General features: G+C 48.4%; 1 protein-coding gene across 4 annotated transcripts; it reads right to left on the bottom strand.

Moving 5' to 3' along the window:
- Positions 1-17,781, bottom strand: GOLM2 (golgi membrane protein 2). 4 transcript variants are annotated; one of them, XM_062501500.1, is made up of 11 exons: positions 17,455-17,781; positions 11,677-11,731; positions 10,656-10,758; positions 9,531-9,621; positions 9,012-9,014; positions 8,524-8,668; positions 8,220-8,300; positions 7,788-7,886; positions 7,008-7,181; positions 4,206-4,373; positions 1-1,265 (listed from the first exon to the last, which is right to left on the bottom strand). In XM_062501500.1, exons 1-11 carry the CDS (start codon positions 17,779-17,781, stop codon positions 1,192-1,194), a joined length of 1,320 nt encoding a protein of 439 aa, XP_062357484.1. In that variant the 3' UTR covers positions 1-1,191. The 4 variants fall into 4 exon arrangements, with proteins under 4 accessions (XP_062357484.1, XP_062357483.1, XP_062357486.1 ...); XM_062501499.1 differs by lacking the exon at positions 9,012-9,014; XM_062501502.1 differs by lacking the exons at positions 4,206-4,373; positions 9,012-9,014 and having other exon boundaries at positions 7,788-7,862.
- Positions 17,782-25,620: the final 7,839 nt, after the last annotated feature.

Consider the following 25,620-nt stretch of genomic DNA (forward strand, 5'->3'; position numbering starts at 1 on the left):
TCACTGGGGGGATTTTTTTTTGCCATTGACACCTGAAGTAGTAATAAAATGTCTTAAAAACCCATAACATAACTGTACGAGCATTGAACTTTATTTAAGAGGTTCACTGAGCTGGCAAGGAGCAAACCTGACCCATTACTTCAGCCCAGAGCACAGGCATGAGTTCAAAATCCCTCATCAGGGCCTACAACCTGTGTCCACAGAGGGGACAATCCCCTTCATTCCCACCACTGCAGAGCAATGGAATCATCTCCATTGATTCTGAAAGTGCCTGAACACAGAAAAGGGTCTGACTTACAGATCTGATGGAGAAAACCAAACTGGGGGATGTGGTGGGTGTTGAGGTCCAAGGGATGGAACTGGAAATGAACTGGAGTGGCTGGAGCTGGGATGGATACTCTGGGACAGCACACCAGCATTCACAGTGTGTTCACCTGGGTAAGGGCTGGTCCTTCCATCGAGGGGCTGACACAGCTGCTGGAGATGTCTCTCTCACTGGCACATTTATCCTCTTTTACACAAAGATTTCCTACAAGCTGCAAATGATTTATATCGCCTTTTAACTTGAGCTATTAGTCTCACAATTTTTTTGGGATGTATCGAATTATTCAAGTCCTACTACAGGTTTCCAGCTCCAGCTACAATGTGTTGTCACTGTACAGGAGTTCAGTGGGATGTGGTGCTGGCTTGCAGTGAGGAAGGAGCAGTTACTGAACTGTTCAGTTCCCAGTCCCTCTGATGTTCCATTCTCATTGCTGTACAAACCTCAGCACCTGGGAGCAGCAGCTCTGCCACACAGGTGGCACTGTAGAAAAGGAGATCTTGGCTATACATGGTTTCCACAGTGGCTTTGTTACATCAGGTACAAACTGTACAAGTTCTCCAGGTTTCAAGTGTCCTAAGTGGCAGAAACAGTTCAGCCTGTGTTTATAGACTGGGTTTAAGTGTAGAGATTATTACAGGTAAGGACCAGGCTGAGCAACCAGCTCCATGTACCAGCAAAGATGTGGGTTTAATACAACCTGCAACAGTACAAATATGTACATATGTACAGAGTGGCTCCTCTCCTCCTGCTGCTCAGCACACTGGGCACTGGATCCTCAGCTTGCTTGGAAGGAGGGAACACTGGAGGGAACAGGTCCAGCTCTGCAGCACCTCAGGCTCCTGGGTTGAGCTCTCTGTGCCCAGGGCCTACAGGACCCCCTCGCTGAGGCGGGACTTGCTGTAGTCCCCCAGGTCGTTCTGCAGGTCTCGCTCCTCATCATCTGCAATTACAGATTGTAATTAGATTACAGTTAAAATGCTGGGATCACATCTGATGTGGTATCACTGAACGAATACCCAAGTACAGTTCCCAGGACGTGCTGCTGAAGGGCACAGCCCCGAGCTGGCCGGGGCTGGTGACAGGATGGAGTCAGCAGGGACAGGATGTGTCCAGCCTGGCTGGCAGTGATGTGTCAGGGGGATGTCTGGCTGCAGGGCAGCTTCACCTCACAGCTTGCCTGACTTCAGAAACTGCAGCACTCTCACACCAGCTGCTGGCCTCTGACACTGCCTATCAAGCTTTCAAACTCCCCCACTAAAGCCCAGCTCCTGCTCAAAGTCCCATGTCCAAAGCTGACTCCGTAAGGCTCCTCAGGAACTAGCACAGGGAAGTCACTGGGACCCCTTCCATACCAAGGACCTCCTTCCCTCAAAAAGTGAAAAACCCTAAAACTTCCATTTGTTCCAACCAATAAGCTTTTCCTGCACCTTAGAGCTATTCCTTTATATCAGGAAAGAATCTTGTTCACACCAAAGGAAATCCAAGTTGAGATCCCCCATCTTCCACCAGCTGCCTGGAGCTCTCCACACCTCCACACCCAGCACCCCGGGGGCCAGGCAGGGGCCTGGGGGGCTGCTCCAGCAGCAAAAGGCTGGAGCTCACCTGCATGGCAGGTTTGTTCTGTAAGGAAGTGCCACCACAGCACCTGCACATCCCTCCACCACTAACAGACATTTTATAAGCTGCCCTCAAACATCCCCTTGCCCTTCAGCAGGTGCCTGAGGGAAGGAGCCAGGCTGGGTGCTGCCCTGCCCCAGAGAACATCTCCCAAACTGGGTATTTCCCCTGGATAATTTCAGTCTAAGCCCACACATTCCTAGAGGCAAGAGAAACCATGTGGAACCCAGTGGCTTTGCACCACAAGCCACAGGCTTTGTTCAGCCTGATGCAGACCCAGCTGATGTTTCTCATGACAGTTTTGAGACAGAAATTCTCATTCTTTTTTTCCCCCTCCCTAAACAAGTATAACCACCCTCCCTTCAACACTCTCCCCTCCTGCCTTCTCCTGCCCTGCAGACAAATCATTTCAAAGCCTGAAGCAGCCTCTTCTTCTGGAATATTGCCCCTGGAAGCTCCACTAGCCACACTCAAATCACAGCCCAAGTCAACACAACAAGTTATTAAGGAACAACAGAATGAAGCTTGGGAAATGTGGTTTGAGGTAGTGACACATTCTGCTCAGACCATCCCCCAGGAAGAAGCTTCCAGAAGTCACCCTTTAACCTTAACTACCAGCTCTGAATCCAATCTGTCTATACTGAGACAAAGAGGGGTTCATCAGGAAAAGGATCTTCCCCAAGTTCAAATTCCAAGCTACCAGAGCAGGGACCCTGCAGGGACCCCATGTGGGAGGGAAATGGTTTTATGGGGTCACTGTCAGTCAGAGTTCTGTTTTTTTCAAACACCACTCACACTGCAAATTACACAAGGCCAGTCTCTGGGGTTTAATATTTTCCCAGCACTTAGAGCTGTATCACACCCACCATGCCCCAAGTGGCCACAGTTATAACCTCCAGAGTTGCATCCTGAAGCCCAGGTAAGGAAGTACTGCAGCCAGGAGCTGGGCAGGATGCACTCAGGGGGAACAGGACTGTACTATTAAAGCCCCAGGCACAGGACTGCACACCCTGCACTCCCTGCACCATCAGGGGCATGGCTCCCACGGCCCCAGCATGGACAGAAAAGTGCCATGGGAAGGGACATTTGCTACTGGAGCAGCTGCTCTGCACCCCTGTGCCTCTGTGCAGCTGCCAACCCAGGGACCACCCCGAGAGGGGCAGGCATGACACACAAACCTCTTGTGAGTTCTGAGCACAAGGGGCACACAACAGGCTGCAGCTGGAGCAGCAGGCACTGCAGTTTATTAGTAAGTTAATTAATCACCACAGGTTCTGGTCCATCCTATTCTTTCACTTGTGCACAGGTTCCAAAGTGGCAGCCCAGCCCAGCCTGCTGACACTGCACTCAGCTGCATGCTCACTGTCAGCTGCTCTTTACTGCCTTTGCCCATTCATTTTGCTTAGATGCCAATTAAATACAGTGCCTGAAAAACCTCCAGCTAAAAACTTCTTCACTTAAATAATTTACATTATCAGGGCCTGTAGGACTTTTGTCCCATTTCCTATTTTTCCCCCCTCTATATTTTACACTTCCATTTAGCTGGAAATACTCTCTGTGTTTACCCAACGTTCTCGCCCTACAGACATGCAGCCTGTCACAGGTGTCCCCAAACAGCTGGGTGTCACAGGTGTCCCCAAACAGCTGGGTGTCACAGGTGTCCCCAAACAGCTGGGTACAGAAGGCAGACAAGGCAGGCAGAGGCAAGCAAGGGAGGCAATGCAGGAGCCACATGCAGGACAGGGCATGGCCATGCACACACAGGTGTTAGGCAGCACTGGATCAGGAGCCCTGAGGGGGGTTAGCAGAACACCACAAGGCTGTTGAATCTGTGTATAATGCACAAAAGTGACACCTGGAATAACCACCTGAGGCCTCAGTGCACACCAGCTCCACCAGGTGTGACAAAAACAGCAGTCAAACCACTTCATTCCTCTATTTGACAATTTAGGAATGTCAAGGCCCAAATCCCTCCCCCCCCAGCCAGGGGCCAGAGCTGTGGGTTTGGGTAAAACCATGTCTGGAATTTAGAGTCTTGCTTTTCCTAGCAGGAACTACAGACAACTGCAGTAAGGTGCCAAAACCCTCTCAACTCCAGACTTTTGCATCATTGCTGTCCCACAGACAGAGGGACCAAATTTCCAGCTTGTTTGTTCTGTCTGAGCAATTTGTGATCAGCTAAACCAGAGAGGCTTTACACAAATTCAACAAGTAACTCAGCATGGATTTATCACAATGGGATGGAGGTAAGGCCCAAGCTCACCTTGGACGTCTTCTTCTCCACCATCACCATCCTCTTCCTCATTGTAAGCCAGCTCAGCCTGTTTGTCTGCCTCATACTCACCCACGTTCCCATCATCCCCATTATAATCTGCCAGTTTAGAACCCTGCTGTGGGTCCACAGGGGATTCATTCTCATCAAAGAACCGGCCTGTGGAGTAGGAAAGGAGTGAGTCAGCAGCAGAGAGGAAAGGAACAGGAGATCCTACACGAGAGCAGATGGCAGGTGGAGGCAGGAGAAAGGGGGAGAAGGGAGAGGAGAGGGCTGGACAAGGCTCCTGGAGCTCCTCTGTGCAGGTGACACCTGACTGTCCCTCACTCCTCTCTCCACAGGGCTGGAGTGAGTGCCCAAACAGCTCCACCCTGGACTGCCCCCCAGGCACCAACAGCAGATTTCTCAAAAAGCACACGAGCTTGGACTCTTGGCAGGGTCAGTATCCAGCTTTCCTGAGGGCTGGTATTTTGGATTTCCAGGCACCCATCGCTGCCCTGGCAGTGCCTGCAGGGGGTGCCCGGCCTGCACGGAAAGGAGCCCAGCACAGGCCTGCCCTCACTGCTCAGCTGCACACTCTGCTTTCCTAGCAAGCTTTAACAGTTTTCAAAATGTCCCAAACCCAGTATTTTTGTCTCCCAACAAAATATTAAGATGGGTTTCAGATCCTGAAGCAATGCACAAGAAAAAGGGGAATCAGCTGGAAATATGGAATGAGCAGACAATCACCCAGTGAGAGTGTGATGTCAGCTGAGAGCTGGGCTTTAATGGGATACAGGGAGATCTCTTCCAGCCCAGTGCTTGAGGGAAGCAGCTCTGAGTCTGCAGAGCTCACTGGCCTGGAAGATTGTGTATAAATGGAAAAAAATGGAATTAAAGTGTGATACAATTCTTACACACTGGGCACTAAGGCTGCCAGGGCAGGTGATGATTCCCAGTGCAAGAGAGAAGTAAAACTGGAGAATGATTTCAACATCAGGATTAAAAATGGACAGATGTAAAAGTGAAATTATTCCCTAAAACAATGTGTGTATAAAAACCAGGACAGAAGCAGTACCATCCTGCTTCCATGTATGGGGGAAAAACAGCAGAATCACACCTAGCACAGCTCAAACCTACAGAACACCAGTTTCAGCTATTTTCATAAAACAAGCAAGAAAAAAAACCCCATGATCTGTTTAGAAACCCGAAGTTCCACACATTATTAATTGCCTGTTCCTGTCTGTTGGAGTGATCCTGTTGGTTTTTTTGACACTGCATTATATACAAAACCCAGGTAAGACAGTGGGATTTGCACATGTTAAAAACTGAGCCATGGAAGACAAGGGCATGTACCCAACTTCCAGCAAAACCAGCCTTTGGACAGCCAGAGAAACTGTGACAAACAAGCACTGGATGAACTGAGGTTGACAGAAGGAAAGGTTAAAGCTGAACAAGAGATCCCAGGAAATGCAGCAGGCCCACAAAGGCTCCAGACCAAGCTCAGGCAGCACAGTCAGGCTGGTGAGCCCACCCAGTGGCACCCCTGCCAAGGCAGGGACACCTCCCACTATCCTAGGTTGATCCAATCCCAGTGTCCAGCCTGGCCTTGGGCACCTCCAGGGATCCAGGTGCAGCCACAGCTGCTCTGGGCACCCTGTGCCAGGGCCTGCCCACCCTCCATGGAACAATTCCATCCCAATATCCCATCCAGCCCTGCCCTCTGGCAGTGGGAGCCATTCCCTGTGTCCTGTCCCTCCATCCCTTGTCCCCAGTCCCTCTCCAACTCTCCTGGAGCCCCTTCAGGCACTCTAAGGTCTCCCCAGACCCTTCTCTCCTCCAGGCTGCACAGTCCCACTCTGCACCCTCTGCTTCAAAGCCTTCAGTCACCAACACCCAGCCAGGCACCTGCCCAGGGTAGGAGCTGCAGAGCTGGGCCAGAGCTGGGCTCCTCCATCCCAGGGTGACTTTGTCACCAATGAACAGCCACTGACCATGAGGACAGAACCTTGGACAAACCTGGATCTTCCTTTAGTGACAATCTCTCCCTCACTGCACCATTAAAACCTACAATCTGAGTTATTCCAAATATGAAGGGGTAAAGAGCAGAGACTGTGTGGGGACAAATCCTGATCTCAGGTACCTCCTCACAGCCTACAATGGAGACATTTCCTTCCCAGCTCCCGCCTACACAACCACCCCTCACCATTTAACCTGTGACCAGGGAAGAGAGACAATCCATGAACAAACCCAACAACTGAAATGAGAAGCTCTCTCACTCCACAAGTTTCTTCCAGAAGCTGCTTTGATAAAATAACGAGCTTTGCACACCTCAGGATACAGAATGGAAGCCAGGTTCCACCTGCCCAGATTCTGTGACAGTTTTTAATACACTTGTCCCTGCTCCATCACAAAGTTCCACAAGTGATATTAAAACAATCAAAAGTTTTCTCAGTTTTGGCTGAATTCTTATAATATTGTCCAAAAAGTGCACTGAAGTCAAGTAATAAAGTGAGCAACCAAGCATCCTGCATATATCAAAGTTCTGTAACAATTTAACTGTGCAGTCATTTCCAAAAACACCTTAAATTCCAGTAAGAAAATAATTTTTTTAAAATAACTGAATGTACACATGAAAAATAACACATTAAATAAAGCCTTTCTTTTACCCAGAAACACATTATATTCCTTCTCAGGTACCCTCTCCAAAGCCACCCTCTGCAATGGCTCCTCTTTTCCAGACAGGCACTTACACAGATAAAAAAGGAAGGGATTTTTTAAATACACTGAAGTGTGTGATATTGGCCAACTTACTTTGCTTAATCTTCTGCAAGTCACTAACTCGGCTCTTTGGGATTTTTATCTGGTCTGCCTCAATCTTGTGGTCTTTCTGGGCTTCCACATTTTCTTCAAAATTCAAGTGCTGGAGAGAATTTGGAGGGATCTGCTTGGCAATGTCAGCATTTCCATCACTGTCACTGGGCAAACCTACAACGTTAAAATGGGAAGTCACACTCAGAATCTTAGCAGGACAGGACTGGAACAAGCCACCTGCAGTGCAGGCACAACTTGATATTCTCTGACCTTGAAGTGATTTGATCCATAAGCACAGAGTTTCTTTTCTTTGGGTTTGTCTCTCTCCTAACTGCAATTCCTCCAAACCCTTTCACTGCAGGACTTTCAGTTCTCACGTGCTAAACCTTCCCCGTGTCACCCTCAAGTGAGCTGTTCCCAGGGACAGGAAGACACTGAGCAGGGGCAGGAATGTTGGTTTATCTGATCGTGGCTCCAAGAGATAACAACCAACCCCTTGATGGGGTGCTGCAGCCCTAATTAGTACCCTAAGGAGGAACACTCATTTCAATTACTTTGTCCACTGGAGGAATCTTGAAACACTTATCTCTGAAACTTCTAACTCAAATTTAGCTGTGATTAGTCAAAAGGCTCAGAAATTTTTGGTGTGGATGGTACAAGAAGAGCTCATACAACAGCAGCTCAAGTGTAAAAACACAGCCTTGGATGCTGCAAAATTTATCCTTGGTTTTCTCCTTGTAACCAAAATACTGCCTTGCCACCTGCTGACAGGAATTTTACCTGGTGCCAGGTTTGGAGCATGGGGCTGTTCAGTTGGAAGATTGATAACAGACTGATGACCTTCACTTTTAGGAGCTGAAATAAGTGGCTTCTTTAAAGCTAAAACAGAACACAGGGACAAAAGCATTCACATGAAACAAGCACACTGTTTACCTGGTCTTGCTCTAACAATCCTGTAAGCTTCTACTTTTTTATAATTTCCTTAATGAAAATATAAAAGGTAAGATTTCAGGAGGGGCATTATCCAAAACATTCAATTTTAAGAATTCAAACCTCATAGTAGAAATGATCTGATTTTACACCCCCACTTGAATTTTACTACCACAGAGAGATTTTAAAAGTCTGCGCTCACTGTGAACCACATGGTGCTCACACACAACATCTACATCACCAAGACCCAAATGTGAAAGAACAAAGAGTATTTCTCCTAACCAGTGGGAGTATCTTCAGCTTTAGCAGGGTCATTATCTTCTATTTCAGGCATGCCTGCATCTCCTCCTGGTTTGATCTTCTCTGCAAGACAAGAAAAGGATATTGTGCCCTACTAACCCTTCTGTGTGAACTGTGAATTTCCCTCCTGTGGAAGGCTCTAACTTAGAACAATCACTGCAGCTAATCAATGTATCTGAGCCAAACAATTCCTTCTTGTGCTTCAGAGAAATGAAGTCTGGAGGCTGGCAAAGGATGCAACACAACTGGCCTGTTCTCTATCACAAATGTGCAAAAAAGGAAATACCTTTGCCATTTGCAACATGTTCTGAAGGCTCCTCATTCTTCACTGTGTCTTTATCTTCCACCTCTGCAACAGCCTCAGGTATTGCCTGGTCACCATTGCTGGGGCTCACTGCAGTGTCTTTACTAGACTGAACTTTTTGTGTGGCCTGTTAGAACAAATGAGGAGACAACATTAAACACTTCCCTGGAAATCACAAAATAAACATCCTCAAATTCAAGATTACTTTGGGTTACTTTCAGGTAAGCAAAACTGCATTTGTGAATTCAATGGTCACCAAAGCAAAGAGCAGAGCTCTCTATGCACACAGCTGGACCCCGGGGATCTGGAAACACAACTGGACAGACAATGTTCAGCACAGCACAGCTGCAGGACGCCTCTGTCATGCACAGGTGTTAAGCACAATAAAAACAGGTTAAGGTAACATCAGCCTTAAGCCTCAGGTCCGAGCCTTGAAACAATTCTAGACTGTAAGAGAAGCTGTGACAAACTTGCTCTCAGTCTGCCCTATTATTTGAGATATTTATAGATGAAGTAAGGAAACAAAATGTTAAGCATCTGCTTGCAGGAGGCCCAAATTCTACTGGCAGCCTGTTAGCTGTAATCACACCCTTGATACCATTGCAGTGCCATCACAATTTGCATCACATTAGCACCTGGAGGCCTCCAAGAGCTCAGGCTCCCTCTGCAACAACCTGGGAAAGGCTGTGCGCACACAGATCCCACCTGGAGAGCTGAGCAGTGATATCCATGCTACAGGCAACAACTGACATCCTCAAGCAGTGACATCATGGAGGAAGGCTGGAGCAGAGCAGAGAATTTGGCCTCAGCTTTGACCTCAGTCCACTGGGTGAGACAGCAGGCACATTTCTTACACTAACACCCACTTAGGGCTGCTCAGGAGACACTGAACACAAAGTTAGGGAATAAATGTCCCAGGCCTCCACATCTCTGAGGCAAACAGCAGGCTTTGGGCTCTTCTCATTCAACACAAACTTTCTTTGCATTACCTTTTGTTCCCGTGCAATTTGGTCCATTAATTTCTTGATGTTCTCTTCATGCTGCAGTCTCATTTCCTTGATCTGCTGCCCACACTGCAGGCTTGAGGAGAAACACACCATTAGTTACACTTCATTTGTTGGATCTGCTCTCCCACAAATAAAATAAGGGAAAAAACACCAAGTGGCACAAAAAGCCAGACCTGAGATATAACTAGAATAGTCTGTCCAGGAAGCCTGGTCCTGGCATGGATATGGAGAGGGAATGGACTGAATACAGTAAGAAAGCAGAGCTGGGAAAAAATAGGCACAGAGCCGAAGAAACAGTAAAATAAAGAGAATGGCCTTGAATGTACTTCCTCCTGAAGCTGGAATGCAACCAAAAGGTCAAGCTCCAGAGTTAATCTGTCCACAAATATTAATTCCACTGGGAAAGCAACATGTCTCTCCTGGCTGTCAACAGAGAAGGTGCACGAGTGCCACTATCAGTTACTGCTCCCAACTCAAATAACACCATCTGAATACACAGCCAGGTGCCCCAACTTCCCCAGCAAGCCACAGCATCAGCCCCACCACCAAAACTTCCATGTCCCACAGATGTTTAGCACAGCACAGAAACACTTCATGTGAGTAAAAGTTTCAAACACTTTCTCAAGAGTTAAGTCCTCCTCACTCCTCAAAGCTGCAGTATTTGTTCTCCCTGTTACTCTATCATCAACTTATAGGGCTGAAGTCAACTTAAAATTTCAATCGACACAAGGTGCTTTCAGCTTCAGCTGAAACCAAAGAGACTACACTGCTAGAGGCAGCAATTAACAACGCTGATGACACAGGACTGTGTCCTTTAGACTCCTCCATGTGTTACTGAACTAAATCTCCATGTCATAAAAAATACATGGACTTAAAAATGCAGAACAATTCCACTAAGCCAAGATTTTCCTTAGCTCCTATCTCAGGTTGGGGGAAGGACCACAACACCACAAAGAACTTGAAAGTCAAACAGTCAGCTCAGGTGCATCACCAAGCGAGCACACTCACGTCTGAGGATTAGACATGAGATTAATTAGCACTTTTCAGTAAATACAGGGCCCCCTCACACACACCAAGCTGCAGCTTCCAGCACTCCTGAGGACATACCTGTCATATTCCAGCCTCCTCGTCAGGTACGTGTTGTTCTTCTTGTACTCGTGCAGCTGATCTTCCTGGCGGATGAACTCCTGCCGTAACTCTGCCAATTGTTCTAGGCCAAAACACAAACACAGCATCAACACTGAACGGTAAGAAACAATGCCCCATGGCAGATACAATTTCCAATACTGCTAAGTAAATAAGAAATTGCTCAAGTTTCATGTCTAGACATACCTGAAAGATTCTCAAACCAATCTGAAGAAGATGCCGCTTTACTCATGCATGCCAGATGGCAGCATGAATTAGAGACAAATTCTTCTGATACTATGCCAACCTCCCTAAATGTTTCTGCACCTTTGCATTCAGGAACCTTGCACAACGCTATTTCACTGATCTGTTGGAAATCTCCATAGTTTCCTGAATGGTTCTGTCACTCTGAGTAACACAGAAGTGCTGCCAGGTTACTCCAGGCAGGATGCTCAAATGTGAGTGTACGAAAGGAGGGGAGGCACCTTCCCACTATCCATAGAGCCAGCATGGATTTCCCACCTTCACACCTGCTCTAGAAGCTCTCCCTGCTCCTCAGGCTACAAATAATGGAGCTCCCTGCTATTTTAAGCTGCAGCTACATGGATAAAGGCAGAGCCCATGTATGCTGTGTGCAGGCATGTTCACATCTGATCACATTCTGGCTCACTCTGAATACAGCAACATCACAGGCATTAAAATCATGTCTGTACAGAATTGTCCTGGACCTTTTCTAACACAGCACAAACATCACAGTGTTTCTAGTCAAACTGTACTAAACTACATATTTGGACATGAAAATGATTCGACTGTCTTGTAACTCAGCAGTGCCAGAACACATTCCTTCTGCACTTACCCACACCAGGTAACAAACACAGTGAGATTTCACATTTTGAGATGTTCCAGCATCACCAGATCCTTCATTTAAACTGCATTCTGCAGCACCCAGGCAGTTAAAATGCACAACTTCAGCCTGCCAAACGAGCTAGAATGAATGCCTCACCCTTTAGCCGATGTATGTCTGCCATCTGATAGGAGATGTTGTTCTGCAGCTTCATCTGGAAGGAAAAAAAGGCTGGATAAATACAGGTGACCAGCAGGCTGGGGAGGGTTTGGGCTGTGAAGACTCAGGTGTGTCTGTTTGCTTGGTAAAGCCATCATACGGACAGGACTATGGGAGTGACGTGCACAAAGTTCTGTAAATCTAAGAAATGTGTATTTAGTGACTGCAAGTGACATCACCAAACTAAACACTGTGTTCAGGCTTTGCTAACAAAGGCTTACATTTTAATTCCAGAACATATTTATATCAAAAAAAGTAGATTGTCTGGACTAAAATAAACATGCTGCCTCCTGATACTGCGACAGGGACAGTAAACAGCCAATGTCAAAGCACAGGTGGATAAAAATAAACACAGCATCAACAGCAAAACCAACTGCTACCTAAGGTATAGGATACAATAGAATTGTTATATTTAAATAGATCTTTTATGTGTTGCTGGCTAACATCCTAGCAAACATTTTATTTTGAGATGGAATCTCACACCAGTGAACAACAACAGCTTTTAACTTGGTATTTTTAGTAGGGAAAAAATAGTTACAATAAATAAGAAATGCACATACACAAAATCCTGAAGTAAAGATGCTTTGTTTTGTCACTACATAAAGACAAAAGCCAGCAGGAACAAAGAGAAAGATTCATGTGTGGAATATGGTGAGAAAGGGGGTAAAAATCCCTGCCTGCCCTCAGACACCCGGGGCACTGTGGTTGTTCTTGCTGCCGTTTCAGGGTGGCACCAAGGGGAACTGCAGGAAGGTGCTGAGCAGGGCTGTCACGCCAGGGTGACAAGGTCAGCATCACCTCTGGGAGCAGCACACTGCAGCACTGCACAGCCACTTGGCCAGGACATGCTGGGACACACATGGGGACACAGCTGGACACAGGGGCTGTTTCAGATCCCTCCACAGCCCCTGAAGTGTCTGTGTCAGTCTCCTCCGTTTCCTATCCAAAAACCCAAAACACATCTGCCCTGCCTTCAGGACTTCCTCCCTGCACCTGTGCCTTCCCTTTTATCAAATCATTCATTCTTTAAATGTATTTCCCATAGTTGTTTTGCTGTTACAAGAGGCTCTCTGAGCAGGCTGATCCATTTGTCCTGTATGGGTATGACAGGCATTCCTGCCCTGGGACTGCAGCCATGCAGGAACTGCAGTGCTGCTTTTCTGCAGTGCACAGGAGCAGGCATCCAACAGCTCCAGGCACACAGCACAGGCTTCTTGGGCAGCAGAGCTTTTGTGCCAGCCTGCAGGATCCTAGCTCACCCCTGGAGCAGGGCACTGCAGGATCCTGGCTCACCCCTGGAGCAGGGCACTGCAGGATCCTGGCTCACCCCTGGAGCAGGGCACTGCAGGATCCTGGCTCACCCCTGGAGCAGGGCACTGCAGGATCCTAGCTCACCCCTGGAGCAGGGCACTGCAGGATCCTGGCTCACCCCTGGAGCAGGGCACTCAGAGCACAGGCAAATCCTGACCCGTGCCCAAAATAAAAGCCCAGTGGTTTCTAGGTATGGCCTGGAGAGGCACCACCATGGCTCCCACATATGACAGGACACAGCACTGCTTCACAGGGCTTTTCCCAATAAAAGAAAGCAAGCAGAACTGGAAAATCAGGGACAGAGCAGAAAAAAACAGTAAAATAAACAAAATGGCCTTGGACATATTTCCTCCAAACCCTGGAATATAACAGAAAAGTACAGCTCCACAGTTAATCTGTCAGCATTTATTAATTCCACCAGGAATGTGATCTGGGGTAACCTGAGCCCTCTGACCATAGTGCTCTGAAAGAGGGACAAAAGTGGTCACAGGGACACTCAAGGAGCCTCCTGGCACATCAGAGCCACATCATGCTCTGCCCATCGAGGCATTCAAATCCCCCTTATAGGATGCACAAAGCAACACCCCAGTAGTGCAGCCTGGGTAGGGCCTGCAGAGCTTCACTTCAGAAGCACAACTGGCCCTGCAGTGGGGACACATGGGGAAAGGGACACACGGGGAAAGGGAAGACAAGTCACCACCAAACCTCTCCATCCACTGGGCACCCACTGTGCCAGGTCCCCCTCCAACGACCCAGAACAGGAGAGCAGGCACACCCAGTGACTTCTTGTGTTAATGAACAAGTATCTCCCCCGTTTTGCAAAACTACAGGCAATAATCACATTTTCCTGTCTTCCACTCTAATGCAGTTGTTTCCCATTGGCACCTGGGAAGGAGCAGGGTCTGTTTTCAGACCCTCATCTATGAGAGTTCCTCACACACAAACCCTTCCCCCTGGCTCCTGCTTATCCCATAACCATGTGCTTGCCTGGGGGAGGGCTGCTGTGAGCAGGAGCTGCATGGGAACGTGCAGCACTTTTATCACACAATCTTTCCTTCTGGTGATTTGGAGTTTCAGAGAGAAGTGACAGGATTTATAGCCAAACCAGCTCAGCTGACAGCAAATGTCCTTCATCTGAAGGAGAGAGAAGGAGGAAGCTTTTTATGATTCATGGGATCTGTTCCACCTACACATACAAAACCCACAGTCCATGAGCCACGGCGCAGGTCCAGTTCTTCCCGAGCCCCATCCTCCTTCAGTCTAGACCTGTTTGTATTGCTGAGCTCTCAGGGGCTCCTCAGGGCCTTTCCAAGCACTGGGGATGGAGAAGATAAACCCTCGGTAGCCCAGTGAGCCCTGCACAGGAAAAAACACCAGAAATCCTATGCGTGGTCATGTGGCCAGCCTCCAGTGCTGTCGGAGTTGTGACTCTTGCCATGTAACAACTCCACATTGCTGCTGTCAAGCTACAGCTTTGCAAACTCGGGGAGTTACCAAGTTTTGGCAACAAACCCAGTTGCTGCTGGAGATGTTTGACTCAACAGCTTCATCTCAAGCATTTCTGGGCAGCAGGTAAGGGCAGGGCAGTGCTCCACAGCTGGCATGGCCATGGTATCAGGCAGGTATGGAAGGAAAGGTGCTCCCTGCCAGCTGGAACCTCTCCACCAGGGATTCCTGCCAGCCACGTGTTTCACTGCGCTTATCCCAAACGGATGCACAAAGCTGTGGAAAAACCCCAAAACCCAACGGCACGCTGCAAAAAAACCCATTAAATTCTCAGGAAGCTGATGTTACCTGTGCATGCAGCACCTGCCCAAATCCCAGGGTAAGCATTACCCCTGCCTGCCTCTCACGGGATGCTCCACAAGAGAACAAGAACTCCTTGATTGCTCTAAGGTCCAACAGACCCTCAGGAGCTCACCACAGGAGAGAATTCCCAAGAATTCTTGGGACAGAATTGAATTGAATTCTTGAACAGAAAAGAATGCTTTTTCTGTTTTCTTTTTAAACACCAGACACTGGGTCACAGCTCCATATTTGCTCCCAAGAGCAAACAACACCCTGGTGCAGTGTGACAGGCTCATTCCACGAGCAGGGACAGAAGGGAGAGCCAAGGGTTTGGCCTTGACTCCAGAGATCCCTGAGCCAAGAGGAAGCTGCTGAAGAAACCAGAGCTGCCTCAGCACTGGGAAAGGCACTTGATTTATGTGACCACAAGGCAAAGAAGCTCAGCTGAGGACAAAGGAGCACAAAGCAGCACTGACACTGAGAATCTTCAAATGAGCTTTCCTTAAAGTGAGCCTGAATTTGTTGTGATTGCTTGATACCAATACTGGGGTTTTATTTCAGCTCCTGCATTTCACAAATAGATTAAGAACACAGGTAATGAGCAGTTTGGTCAGACAGACTTGCCAAATTCTATTTCGAGAGGAAAAAAAGTTATCATTCAGACCTTTTTTAGTCAAACACTTCATATCTACTACTGTTTCCTTGTGACAGACTTTCATTCTCTAAAACAAAGCTTTGTTTTCTACTCTCAGAGAAGTAACAGTCCTTAAATAAAGTCACTTAAATATAAACATTGCTGCCACTGAGAAAAGACAGTGGCTTACATAGGAGGAAAAAAGGACAGCAACTGGTTTTTGATAAAATCCTGCTCTCCTGGCCTCTTAGGGCACTCTGAACATTTTGAACACAAGAGAAGAGGATGTTCAAAAACTACGAGCCCATATGGCCTTAACTGGCAGCTTCTGGAACAAAGAGGGGAGACACACAGCACACACTGCAGGCAATCAACACACTATATTTAATTTGGGAGGTTTACTGGGCAGGTTCCTACACAGCTTTGCCCTGTGCAGTGTCACACTCAGAGTGTCCAAAGCCCAGGCAGAGCTCAGGGAACACCACAGTGGTGGCTGTACCTGTTTGTGCCCCAGGTCCACTGCCCAGCTCAGACCTACATCTCCTCCCCCAGTGTGTGTACTACAGGAACACATCACACATGTCCAAAAAAACCACAAACTCCCTGCACTAAAAGCACCCCTTGCCATGCAGCCCAGTAAGTGACCCCAGAATCCCTGTGGCTGGAAAAGCCCTCCCAGAACAGAGTGCCACATCCACACCTTCCCATTTTTATTCACAGTTTTTCCATTTTCCTCCAGGGATGGGCACTCCGGACCTCCCTGGGCAGCTCCAGTGCCTAACCCTTCCTTCCAGGAAGAAATCCTTCCTGAACTGTGCCTGACAGCTTACCTGAATGCTGCCAGGGGAGTTTTACACCCAGGGCAGTGACACTAACACACCAAACAAGCTGCATGCCCTTCTGTACACAGAAGGGGAAGTATCTTGGCTAAACCCCAACTGCTTTAGAATCACTGAGGCTGGAAAACACCTTTTAGACCATGGAGTCCATGTCATAGGCAACTGGAATTTTTATTGCAATCTAAGGAAAGATAAAGATTAAAAATATGTTTGCTGAACAAACAGAGGGCTTAGTTTTAATGGTTCAGTAGGAAACACCAATACAAACTTACTAAGTTTGAGGGAGTCTAACTCTGGAATGTGACATGTACCTACGTGGCTTTTTCTGTGGCAACTCTATGCATTTTTCTGAGGCTGCTCACCTAATGTAAGAAAGGGCCAGGAAAACAAACCTAGCCAGCAATAACCCTGGAGAGTGTGACATTTCCATAAACCCCACTGTGAGAACAGTGTTCAGTGAGCAGAGTGATGACCTGCATGCAAATACAGCCCACAGGGTCCCTGAGCAGGACTTGTGCGCTGAGCCCCGTGAACTCCCTTGTTCAGGGCGGTTATGAAAGCTGAACAGTGAAAGTTGGGGCACTCACTCATCTTCCACAACAAAGGAAATCCCCAGGCCACCCCCACTGAAAGGGCCAGATGAATTTTCAATGAGCTTGGCTTCTCCAAGCCAAGGAAAATGACACGTTAGTCAGCAGCAGGGTTGTTTGGGTTTTTTTTTTTCCCTCAAGTACACGCTGGCAGCATAAAAATCAGTGTGCTGTAGCAGGCATTCCAAGAAGCAAGCTCAGGGTGCCACTGAACACCACACTGGTTTAATTTCCTTGAAACTGTAGTTTTACGGCTGTGTCTGATTCTCGAATGATCACAAAAGATCAAATATTCTCAGCAGAGACAGAAAGCTAAAAAACAATAAGTAAATTTGTAACAGCCGCCTGGAAACGAGCGATCTCTGGGGATTTTCATTGTTCACACACACACACAGGACATCTGCAGCTCTTTTTTGGGGGCGTTTTCAGAAAACAGAGAGCGCTGCAGTTGTCCCAGCAGCACCAACCCCGAGATGGAGCCCCGGGCTGCAGAGGCCGTGGGGACACCTTGGGCAGGTGAGGACTGACAGAGCCCCCCCGCTCCCCCTGCCCTTACCTTGCCGTCCTCGCACCTCTTCACCTGGCCGTCCCTGGCCTGCAGCTGGCTGCTCAGGTGGCTGTAGTCCGCCTCCTTCTGCTCCAGCTGCTTCTTGTGCGAGTCCACCTTGCCCAGCAGGTCCGAGTTGCGCCGCTCCAGGCGGCCCCTCACCACCTCGGTGCGCTGGGCCTGGCTCTGCAGCTCGGCCAGCTCCTCCCGCAGCAGGGCCTGCCGGCTCGCCGCGTTCCAGCAGTGGAAGGCGAGCACGGCGATCACGGCCAGCAGCGCCACGAGCACCAGCGAGGGCAGGCGGCCGCCCCGGCGGTTCGCCCCGAACCCCACCATGGGGGAGGCCGGGAGCGGGGGCTTCAGGCGGAGCGGGGGAGGCGCTCGGGGGGCGGGGGGGGGGGCACGGAGGGTGCGGGAGGATGTGAGGGGATACCGTGCGGGGGAAATAGAGGGAATGAGCGGAGGGGAACTGGGAGGGTCCGTGGGGAATGGGGGGGGGGGGGGGGGGGGGGTGAGGTGGGGGAAGCTGAGGGAAGGGAAGAACAGGGGGCAGCGGGATAGGAGAGCTGGGAGAGAACGGCGGGAGAGAAGAGGCCGAGGGGAGCGGGCGGTGACCGGCAGGGCGGTGCCAGTGCCGGTGCTGGTCCCGGTCCCCGCCCCGGTCCCCGCCGAGCCGCCGCCGGGCCGTGCGGGACCGACCGGCCGAGCCGCCACCGCGGCGCCCCGCCCGCCGCCCGCCCCTTGCGGCTCTCGCGAGAGGAGCCCGCGCAGCGCTCGCGAGAGCCGCGTCCCGCCCGCCCTGAGGCGGAGAGAGCCGGGGGGCGGCACGGCCGGGAGGGAGGGGTGCGTGACCCACAGGACATTAAAAACCTGCTGGTGTCACACCGTGCCATGGCGAGTTCACAATCACAGCCCTGTCCAGCCTGGCCTTGGGCGCTTCCAGGGATCCAGGGACAGCCACAGCTGCTCTGGACGCCCTGTGCCAGGGCCTGCCCAGCCTCAGGGAACAATTCCTAATTCCCAGTATCCCATCCATCCCTGCCCTCTGGCAGTGGAAGCCATTCCCTGTGTCCTGTCCCTCCATCCCTTGTCCCCAGTCCCTCTCCAGCTCTCTGCACCCTTCTCCAGGTGAGCACCCCCAGCTCTCCCGGCCTGGCTCCAGAGCAGAGCGCACTGGGGCAGGAGCGCCATGAGAGGTGTTTCCTGAGGGAGCAAAGCCGGCCTCGGAGTGAAGTGAGGCCGCGGATCGTTCGTTTTATCAGAAACACTCAGATAATGCATTTATTCCTGGGCAGATCCCTCACAGCTGTTAATGTTGCTGTGCTGCTGGTTCTTACAGGGGAAAATGGGACAGAGCCGGGCTGGGACATGGAAGCAGCTCTGGCCGTGACTGCAGCTGCTGCCTCGGTGTGAGGGGAGAGAGATCCCAGCAAAGTCAGGGCTTGGTGTGAAAAATCCCAGCAAAGTCAGAGTTCGATGTGAGAGATCCCAGCAAAGTTGGGTGTGCAGGTGTTCACCACACTGAGACTTTGGGCTTGGCTTTTCTCGCTGTGATGGGATTTAGTCACAGTTCTGCTGCATGCTGTGACCTCGGGCTGCAGAGGGTCCCTGAGCTCCTGGGCATGACCCCAGTAACTCCAGCTGTAAATGGTGGGAGAAACAGAAGGGAATCAGTTTTCCCCCTAAAAGAAGCAAAAAGAACAATATTTAAGAAATAAATTATAAAATGCCTTCCTGAGACACAGCAAACATTGTGCAGAATTGCCAGCTGTGATGATGGTGTCACAGCTTTCTTCTTCCCACCTGATTCCATACTTTACATGCCAATATTTGAACTTTGGCAGTTTAATTGCCGCTACACTGACGGCCCATTAATTTGCCAGCCTGCTCTCTGCAGATGGCAGTGCAGATTCACATTCCGAATCCAGCGTTGCAAATTTCTCCTCCTGGTGAAGCTGGGTAGTTGCAGGGTTTAAGTCTGCCCTGTTCAGCTTGTTCCTTCTGGCTGCACCTACTCTGTGCCAGCCTGACTGCTGAGAGCCAGGAAATGTTTGTCTGTATAATGGAAATACAATATAAATGTGACAGATTTGAGCTCAGAATTATACATGGGTTTCACATGCTTTGGTTTTGTCCTAGCCTGTAAGAGTCAGCTCAAAAATCTCTCCACAAAGTGCTCAGTGGTGCTTGCCCCTCTCCTCTGGAATTTGATTGCCCAGCTCCTCAGAGTTCAGGGTCAGAACTGGCCCCTGCACATTTTTTTCTGGTTTTCCTTTGCTTATCTGGGAACTGAGGCAATAGCAGGGAGTTTTCTTTTTCCAATTAATTTGCCATTTAATTTAATCTGTGTTCCGTGCCCTGTGATCCTGTCCTAGTCTGTTCTTTTCCTGGTTGGAAAGGTGTTCTAGCTGCCTCTCCCCGGCTGTAATCTTACACTATGTTGGAATAATGTATCCTCTGGCATGTTCAGCTCAGCCTCTGACAAGATTTTGGCTGGTCCTTGGCTTCTCTGCCCACGATCTGGCATGAACGGGGAGATCACTCCCTGGAGCACTGGAGTTGTTTATCCCGAAACAGGGCAAGAACAAGAACTAAGCCTTAATCCCTGTACTTACCATGCAGAAAGTGAAGGATCCAAAGAAGAAAATTTATTTGGTGTTGTATCAAAACCTTCCTATCTTTCCATTTGTCTGCCACTAACCAGATTAATGAACACAAAGGTGTTTATTATTTAACAAAATAGTAGTAAAGCAGCAAACTCTTATATCCACTCATGTAATCAAGAAGTAACCCAGCCAACATTTATGAACCTTCTTCCTACATCACAGGGAAGAAAAACTGATGTAACTGAATTACTTTTCTGTTAGTATTACCAGGATGTCATAAAAATGTGCAGAAGTTTGATAATGTAAAATTGCAGTGGTTCTGGAAGGTGCTGCCATTTTCCAAGGAAGAATGCTCAGGACTGGTGGTGCTGCAGAGGTGTCTAAGCAGCAGCATGAGAGCTCTTATCAGCAGAGAAAACACGCAAAGGAGCCTCAGCAACTGCTGCTTCAACCCTTGTGCTGTTACAGCCTGGGACAGGGCATCCTCCTGGCTTGGTTTTGCTGATGAAGTCCATCATATACATTTTATTTTCTTCTTCTTCCCTTCAGGCATTCCAATTTGCAAAGAAATTGCTGATTATTTGTTTCCTTTTTACTTTTTTCCCCTGCTGTGAGGTTGGAAAGTTTAGGAGCCCCACATGTGGTATTTTTAGAGCCAGTGTTGTATTGTTACTGGTGTGGCACTTTTATCAGTTAAAGCAATAAAAAATCTGAGGTGTTGTTCCAGCCAAGTATTTTGATCCCTTCAGAATCCAGAGCAGATTTTAAATGAAAGATACATTTAACCATATTTATTTTTTGTGCATAATTAAACTCAAAGATAAGAAGACGGTCTGATTTAATAATCTATTCAGCATTACAGAAAATTGGTGATTTTAAAAGCCTCTGATTAAAGATTCTAGGATCTCGTTTCCTTCCACTGTAGCAGAATAAACCTTTTTAAAAAATCTATTACAAGTTTGTGTTTTTTTACAAACATTCTGAACACAGAACTCAAATTATCCCAGACTTTTAGCATATCCTTAAAAACTGATTAACATACTCCATCTGTTGGTGTGCCAAGCAACTGTCCAAATGAGCAGCATTTCCATGGAGATTTGTAAAACTCCAGTTAAAGTAGGAAAAAACCCAGCTCTGACAGGGGGATGGCATTGGAGGGGTGTTTTACTGGAATGTGATTGTTGCACTGCTGGGTGAGGTTGCTGCTCAAATTGTCCAGGACCTCCTCACCCCAGAGCTGTGTCTGTGAACACTTGGGGTGCTCACTTGCAGAAAGAATGGTAAAAATAATTCCTCTTTTTCCATTTCAGCACATGTGAGTACCCACGAGTGGCCTTCAGTGCTCTGAGGGCATCTCTTTCCCATCTCTAAAAAAGCGCAGCTTGGGCTGCAGAAGCCAGGTAAGGCCTGTTGACTCCTAAGGAAAAGGTTTGCTGTGTCTCTGGGGGGTGAAGATGGCACTGGAGCAGCTGCAGAAGGACTGGGATGGAATCAGAACTGGGGTTTGGAGCTGAAACGGGGTTGTGTTTATCCACTGGGGTTTGGAAATCTTTGTGAGAATAAGTGCTTTGGAGTGAGGTATAAGAATCAACCTCCCACGTGTTGCTTTAAGAAAACAAGCCCAGGAACATCTGGGATTGGCTCACCAAATGGCAGCCCAAAGAGCAGACCTGCATCCAGGGAACTGTGATTGGCCTGAGGCTGCATCCCAGGCCAGGAGCAGGGAGCACATCTGTTCCTGGGAAGCAGCTGGGGAGGCTCAGTGCAGTCTGGCATTTTGGAAAAAGGTGCTTTCTCTCAATAGTATTCCACAGAAGAAGGTTTGTTTTCATTTTTAGTAGCAGCTCCAAGAGGCTGGTGGAATGCCTGTAACAGCAAATGACATTTCCAGCAAGGATGAAGCCACAGCTGCTGGCAGGAGCTTGCATAGGTTATTGTGGATAATCACTGAAAAGGCAAAGCATTGATTTTGGAGTGATTCCTGCAGGGAAGCGTCTGAGAGAATGGAGAGTGAATGGTGCACTGGGAATGGTTTTGTCTGAGATTCAGGGAGGAGCTGAGGCTCACGGAGCTCCTGGGGATGCAAACCAGGCTGGGAATGCCCCGAGTGGGTGTGGGGGGATCAAAATTCCCCTTTTCCTTCGAGCAGGAGTGCTGCAGGCAGGGGAAGGCATTGCTCTGGATTTCCCTGGGAAGAGATGAGCTGCAGAGAAGCAGAGCTGCAGCCAGGTCCTTGCAGGAGCTGCTGAAGAAGGTGGCCTGGGGAGCAAGAGGTGGGGCAGAAAGAAAAATATCCCTGGAGATGAGGTGGCCATGGCCCCTGAGTGGGTGCAGGAGCTTGTGGTGATTCCCTGCTGCTAGAAGGAAAGGTTTTGTGTGCTGGGAAGGAGCTCAGCCAGAGTGCAGACAAGGATTTGAACACAGGGAGTTGAGGTTCTGTTGTCTCATGTTGTGGTTTCACAACACATCCACCTCAATTACTGTTTCTTTGTTGCTGGGGAGCACAAGCAGAGGAGGAAAATAATAATTTAAATTTAACTCTGCTAAATATACATGAGATTTCCTGGGACAAAGAAAAGACTACTGTAGCTTGAGGGGGTGTTGCTGTGCCAGATTTCAGAGGCTCTACTACAGCCAATAACATTCTTGGAACAGCTTAGTTGGAAGCATTTTTATAATATTTTTTAGGCAACACAAATACAGCCATTGCCTCCAGGAGTGTATGGGATTGCTCTGGAAGTCACACCAAGTATTTGTGTGGTGCTGATTGTTACTGGATTTATTTTGGGGAATTAGAGTCCAGGATGATACAATTTGCAGATCATGCCCTTGAAATGTAAAGAAAATGTTTAAAAATGTATGTCTGGCCTCACTTTCCCGGGATGATTATGGTTACAGTATACACATTCAGATATTCCAAGAGCAGGGGCTCTGTGTTTTCACTCTCCCCAGTACAATGAAGCCCTTCCTCAACTCTTGTTGCTGAAACTGCCTTGTAATAAAGGCTCCAGATGCCACATGATGCCAGGTACAGTAGATCTAAGTTAACTGCATTTCATGGGTCAAACAGGTAGTAGATTATTCTCCAATAAGTATGCCTTATTAAAAAAATCTGTCTGGTGCATGGTATTATTCTGAGGCACTTTCTGATAAATGGGAATTGGATGCACAGAACATCTTTTTAAAAACCTTAATTTGATAATGTGAGTGCTGCTAAAATAATTGATTTCTGAACTGGTAGGGCTGGTGGCAGTTTTATGTTGCTGTCTATTCTAAATTTTATAACAGCTTGAGGCCAAGATTTTAAGGCATTTAAACATCCCCAGCTCCATCAGGGAATTTTCTGCTCCATCCACCAAAAACCCCAACAGTTTTGCCAAAATGTGTAAAGGTTCACATGCAGTGTCACAGGACAAAAATCTCACCTTGTCCTGCTTGTGCTCTGGATTCACAGCTGGGAACTGCTGTTTTTGTTTTAATAACTACATATCCCCAAAGTCACATTAAAGTAGCAAGTCAAAGCTCATCATGCTGAGGGACTCTGCTCCTCAGGGGTGGATATTTTGGGGGTCAGAGCACAGGCCAGTGCCACTGGCTGGGAAATGCATTTGAGCAGGCAGCCTTTCCAGTCCTCGGGAAGCCTGCAGGAGACAAGAATATTCTGAATTTTACAGCATGAACCTCGTGTCCAGCTGGAGCGAGGTCTGCCTCCCAGGGGGACACCCCTCACTGTCCCCAGGGTCTCTGTGCTGTCCCCAGGGCAGCTGGACCTGAGCTGGGACAGGATCGTTCCCTCTGCTTGCTGGGCACTGCTCTGACCTGCGCCAGCTGAGATGATTTAGGAGTTGGATTCCATGATCCTTGGGGTCCCTTCCAGGTCAGGATATCCTGTGATTCCATGGCCGGGCATCCCAGCAGTAGATGGTGCCAGGCAGCGCTGTGCCATGGTGAGGAATGGCAGAGCCAATTGCACGGGCACTGGAGCGAGGCAGAGCCATAAAACTCCGCTGCAAACAATGTTCATCAATTATGGCCTAAGTACTGGGCCACGATAAAATCAGCAATTAAGGCCAAATGCTTATTAAGGATTGAGAGATTCAGTGAGAGCTCAGTGGGCCGTGAGGAGCGGTGCTGGAGCCCAGCTGATTCTTGTGCTTTTCCCAGCTCACACACAAATGGCTGCTGCTGTTTACCGCAATTGGGAATGGCAATTCCAAGGGAAGGGCTCTAAAAGGCCGAGTAATTTGTTGCAAGCAGGTGATGATGATCTCTGTAGTGAGTGCAGGAATCCACTGTCTCAGTAGCTCAATTCCTTGTGCTGTTTGTGCCCACTGGTTAGTTAATCACAGTTATGATTCCTGGCCTAGGTGGTTTTTGGGCTTTTCCTTGTGGACTAAGAAAGCCACAAACTGAGCATCAGAGATGGTTGGTGTGTGTGTCAAAGCCTGACTGAGCTTGGAGCATGCTTTCATATTCCCAAGGATATTTTAAGAGCTCCTTCCTTTGTCTTGAAGGAAAAACAAAACAAATTACTATTGCAACACCTGTACTTTTTATCATACTTGGGAATCTCCATGTTTTTTTCTGCCTTCAGAGTAGAACCCCAGGATTTGATCGGTAAACTCTTGGTCACATTTTGGGCAGATTTCCTTATTGCTCTAGAGGAACTAGCATTTCAGTGTAGGAAAAGCAGTAGATCGAGCTGGGGACTAGGAGAGCTCTCTGTATGCATTGTGCATTAGCATAGTTTCAATTATATATAAGTGTGCATTTCTAATTCAATTTAGGTGTCAGTGAAACAACAGCCGTTGAACAGTGGATATTTACAGGCTCTCCAGCACGGAGCTGAACCCAACCCCACTCCCATTATGCTCATCACATCAGCAGGAATCATCTTCCCTGGGACTTCTCTGGGAACCTTCCAGAGAATGCTGACAGCTCAGGCAGCCTGTGCAGGGCACAGGAGGGGCAAAAGGAGATGTCCTGGGCAATGTCCCAGTCCAGTGCTGGGTGTGGGTCAGGGACACGGTTTCCAGAATCCAAAACACCTGGATGTGCTGGGTCCTTCCTCAGCAGGACAGTGACCAGCTGTGTGCTTTAGTGTGCTGGATTCCCAAGTCCGTTCCAGCTCTGTTAGCCATGGATCACTGCACGGAAACCCTGGGCTCCAGCCTTAAGGGAAATAGAAGCAGACATTGTGTAGATGCTCCTGCAAAGGCAAAAGGAGTATTGAGCCATCTTAAGGAAAAGCTGACATAGGGTAAAAATGGGATACGTTCTCAAGAACAAATGGTTCCATTAAGTCCAGGGAAGTGCTTATGTCCTCGGAAGTCAGAGCTGGCCTGAGTACTGTGTCCACCCAGGGCACTCAAAAACTGAACAGGCCTTGATGTGCTAAAATAGGTTACAAATCATTTAAACAATGCTTCCAGAGAAAATTTGTATTTCCTTGTCCCTCTGACTACGGTTCTTCCCTTTCTTGCCCTTGCTCCTTGTGCTGTGCCACACATCCGCTACAAAATTTTTGTTGTTCTCTAAGTGCCAAATTGCTTCCCTCCTGTTACTCGAT

This window comes from Cinclus cinclus, chromosome 13, assembly GCF_963662255.1.
Source record: "Cinclus cinclus chromosome 13, bCinCin1.1, whole genome shotgun sequence".
Taxonomy (NCBI): Eukaryota; Metazoa; Chordata; class Aves; order Passeriformes; family Cinclidae; genus Cinclus; species Cinclus cinclus.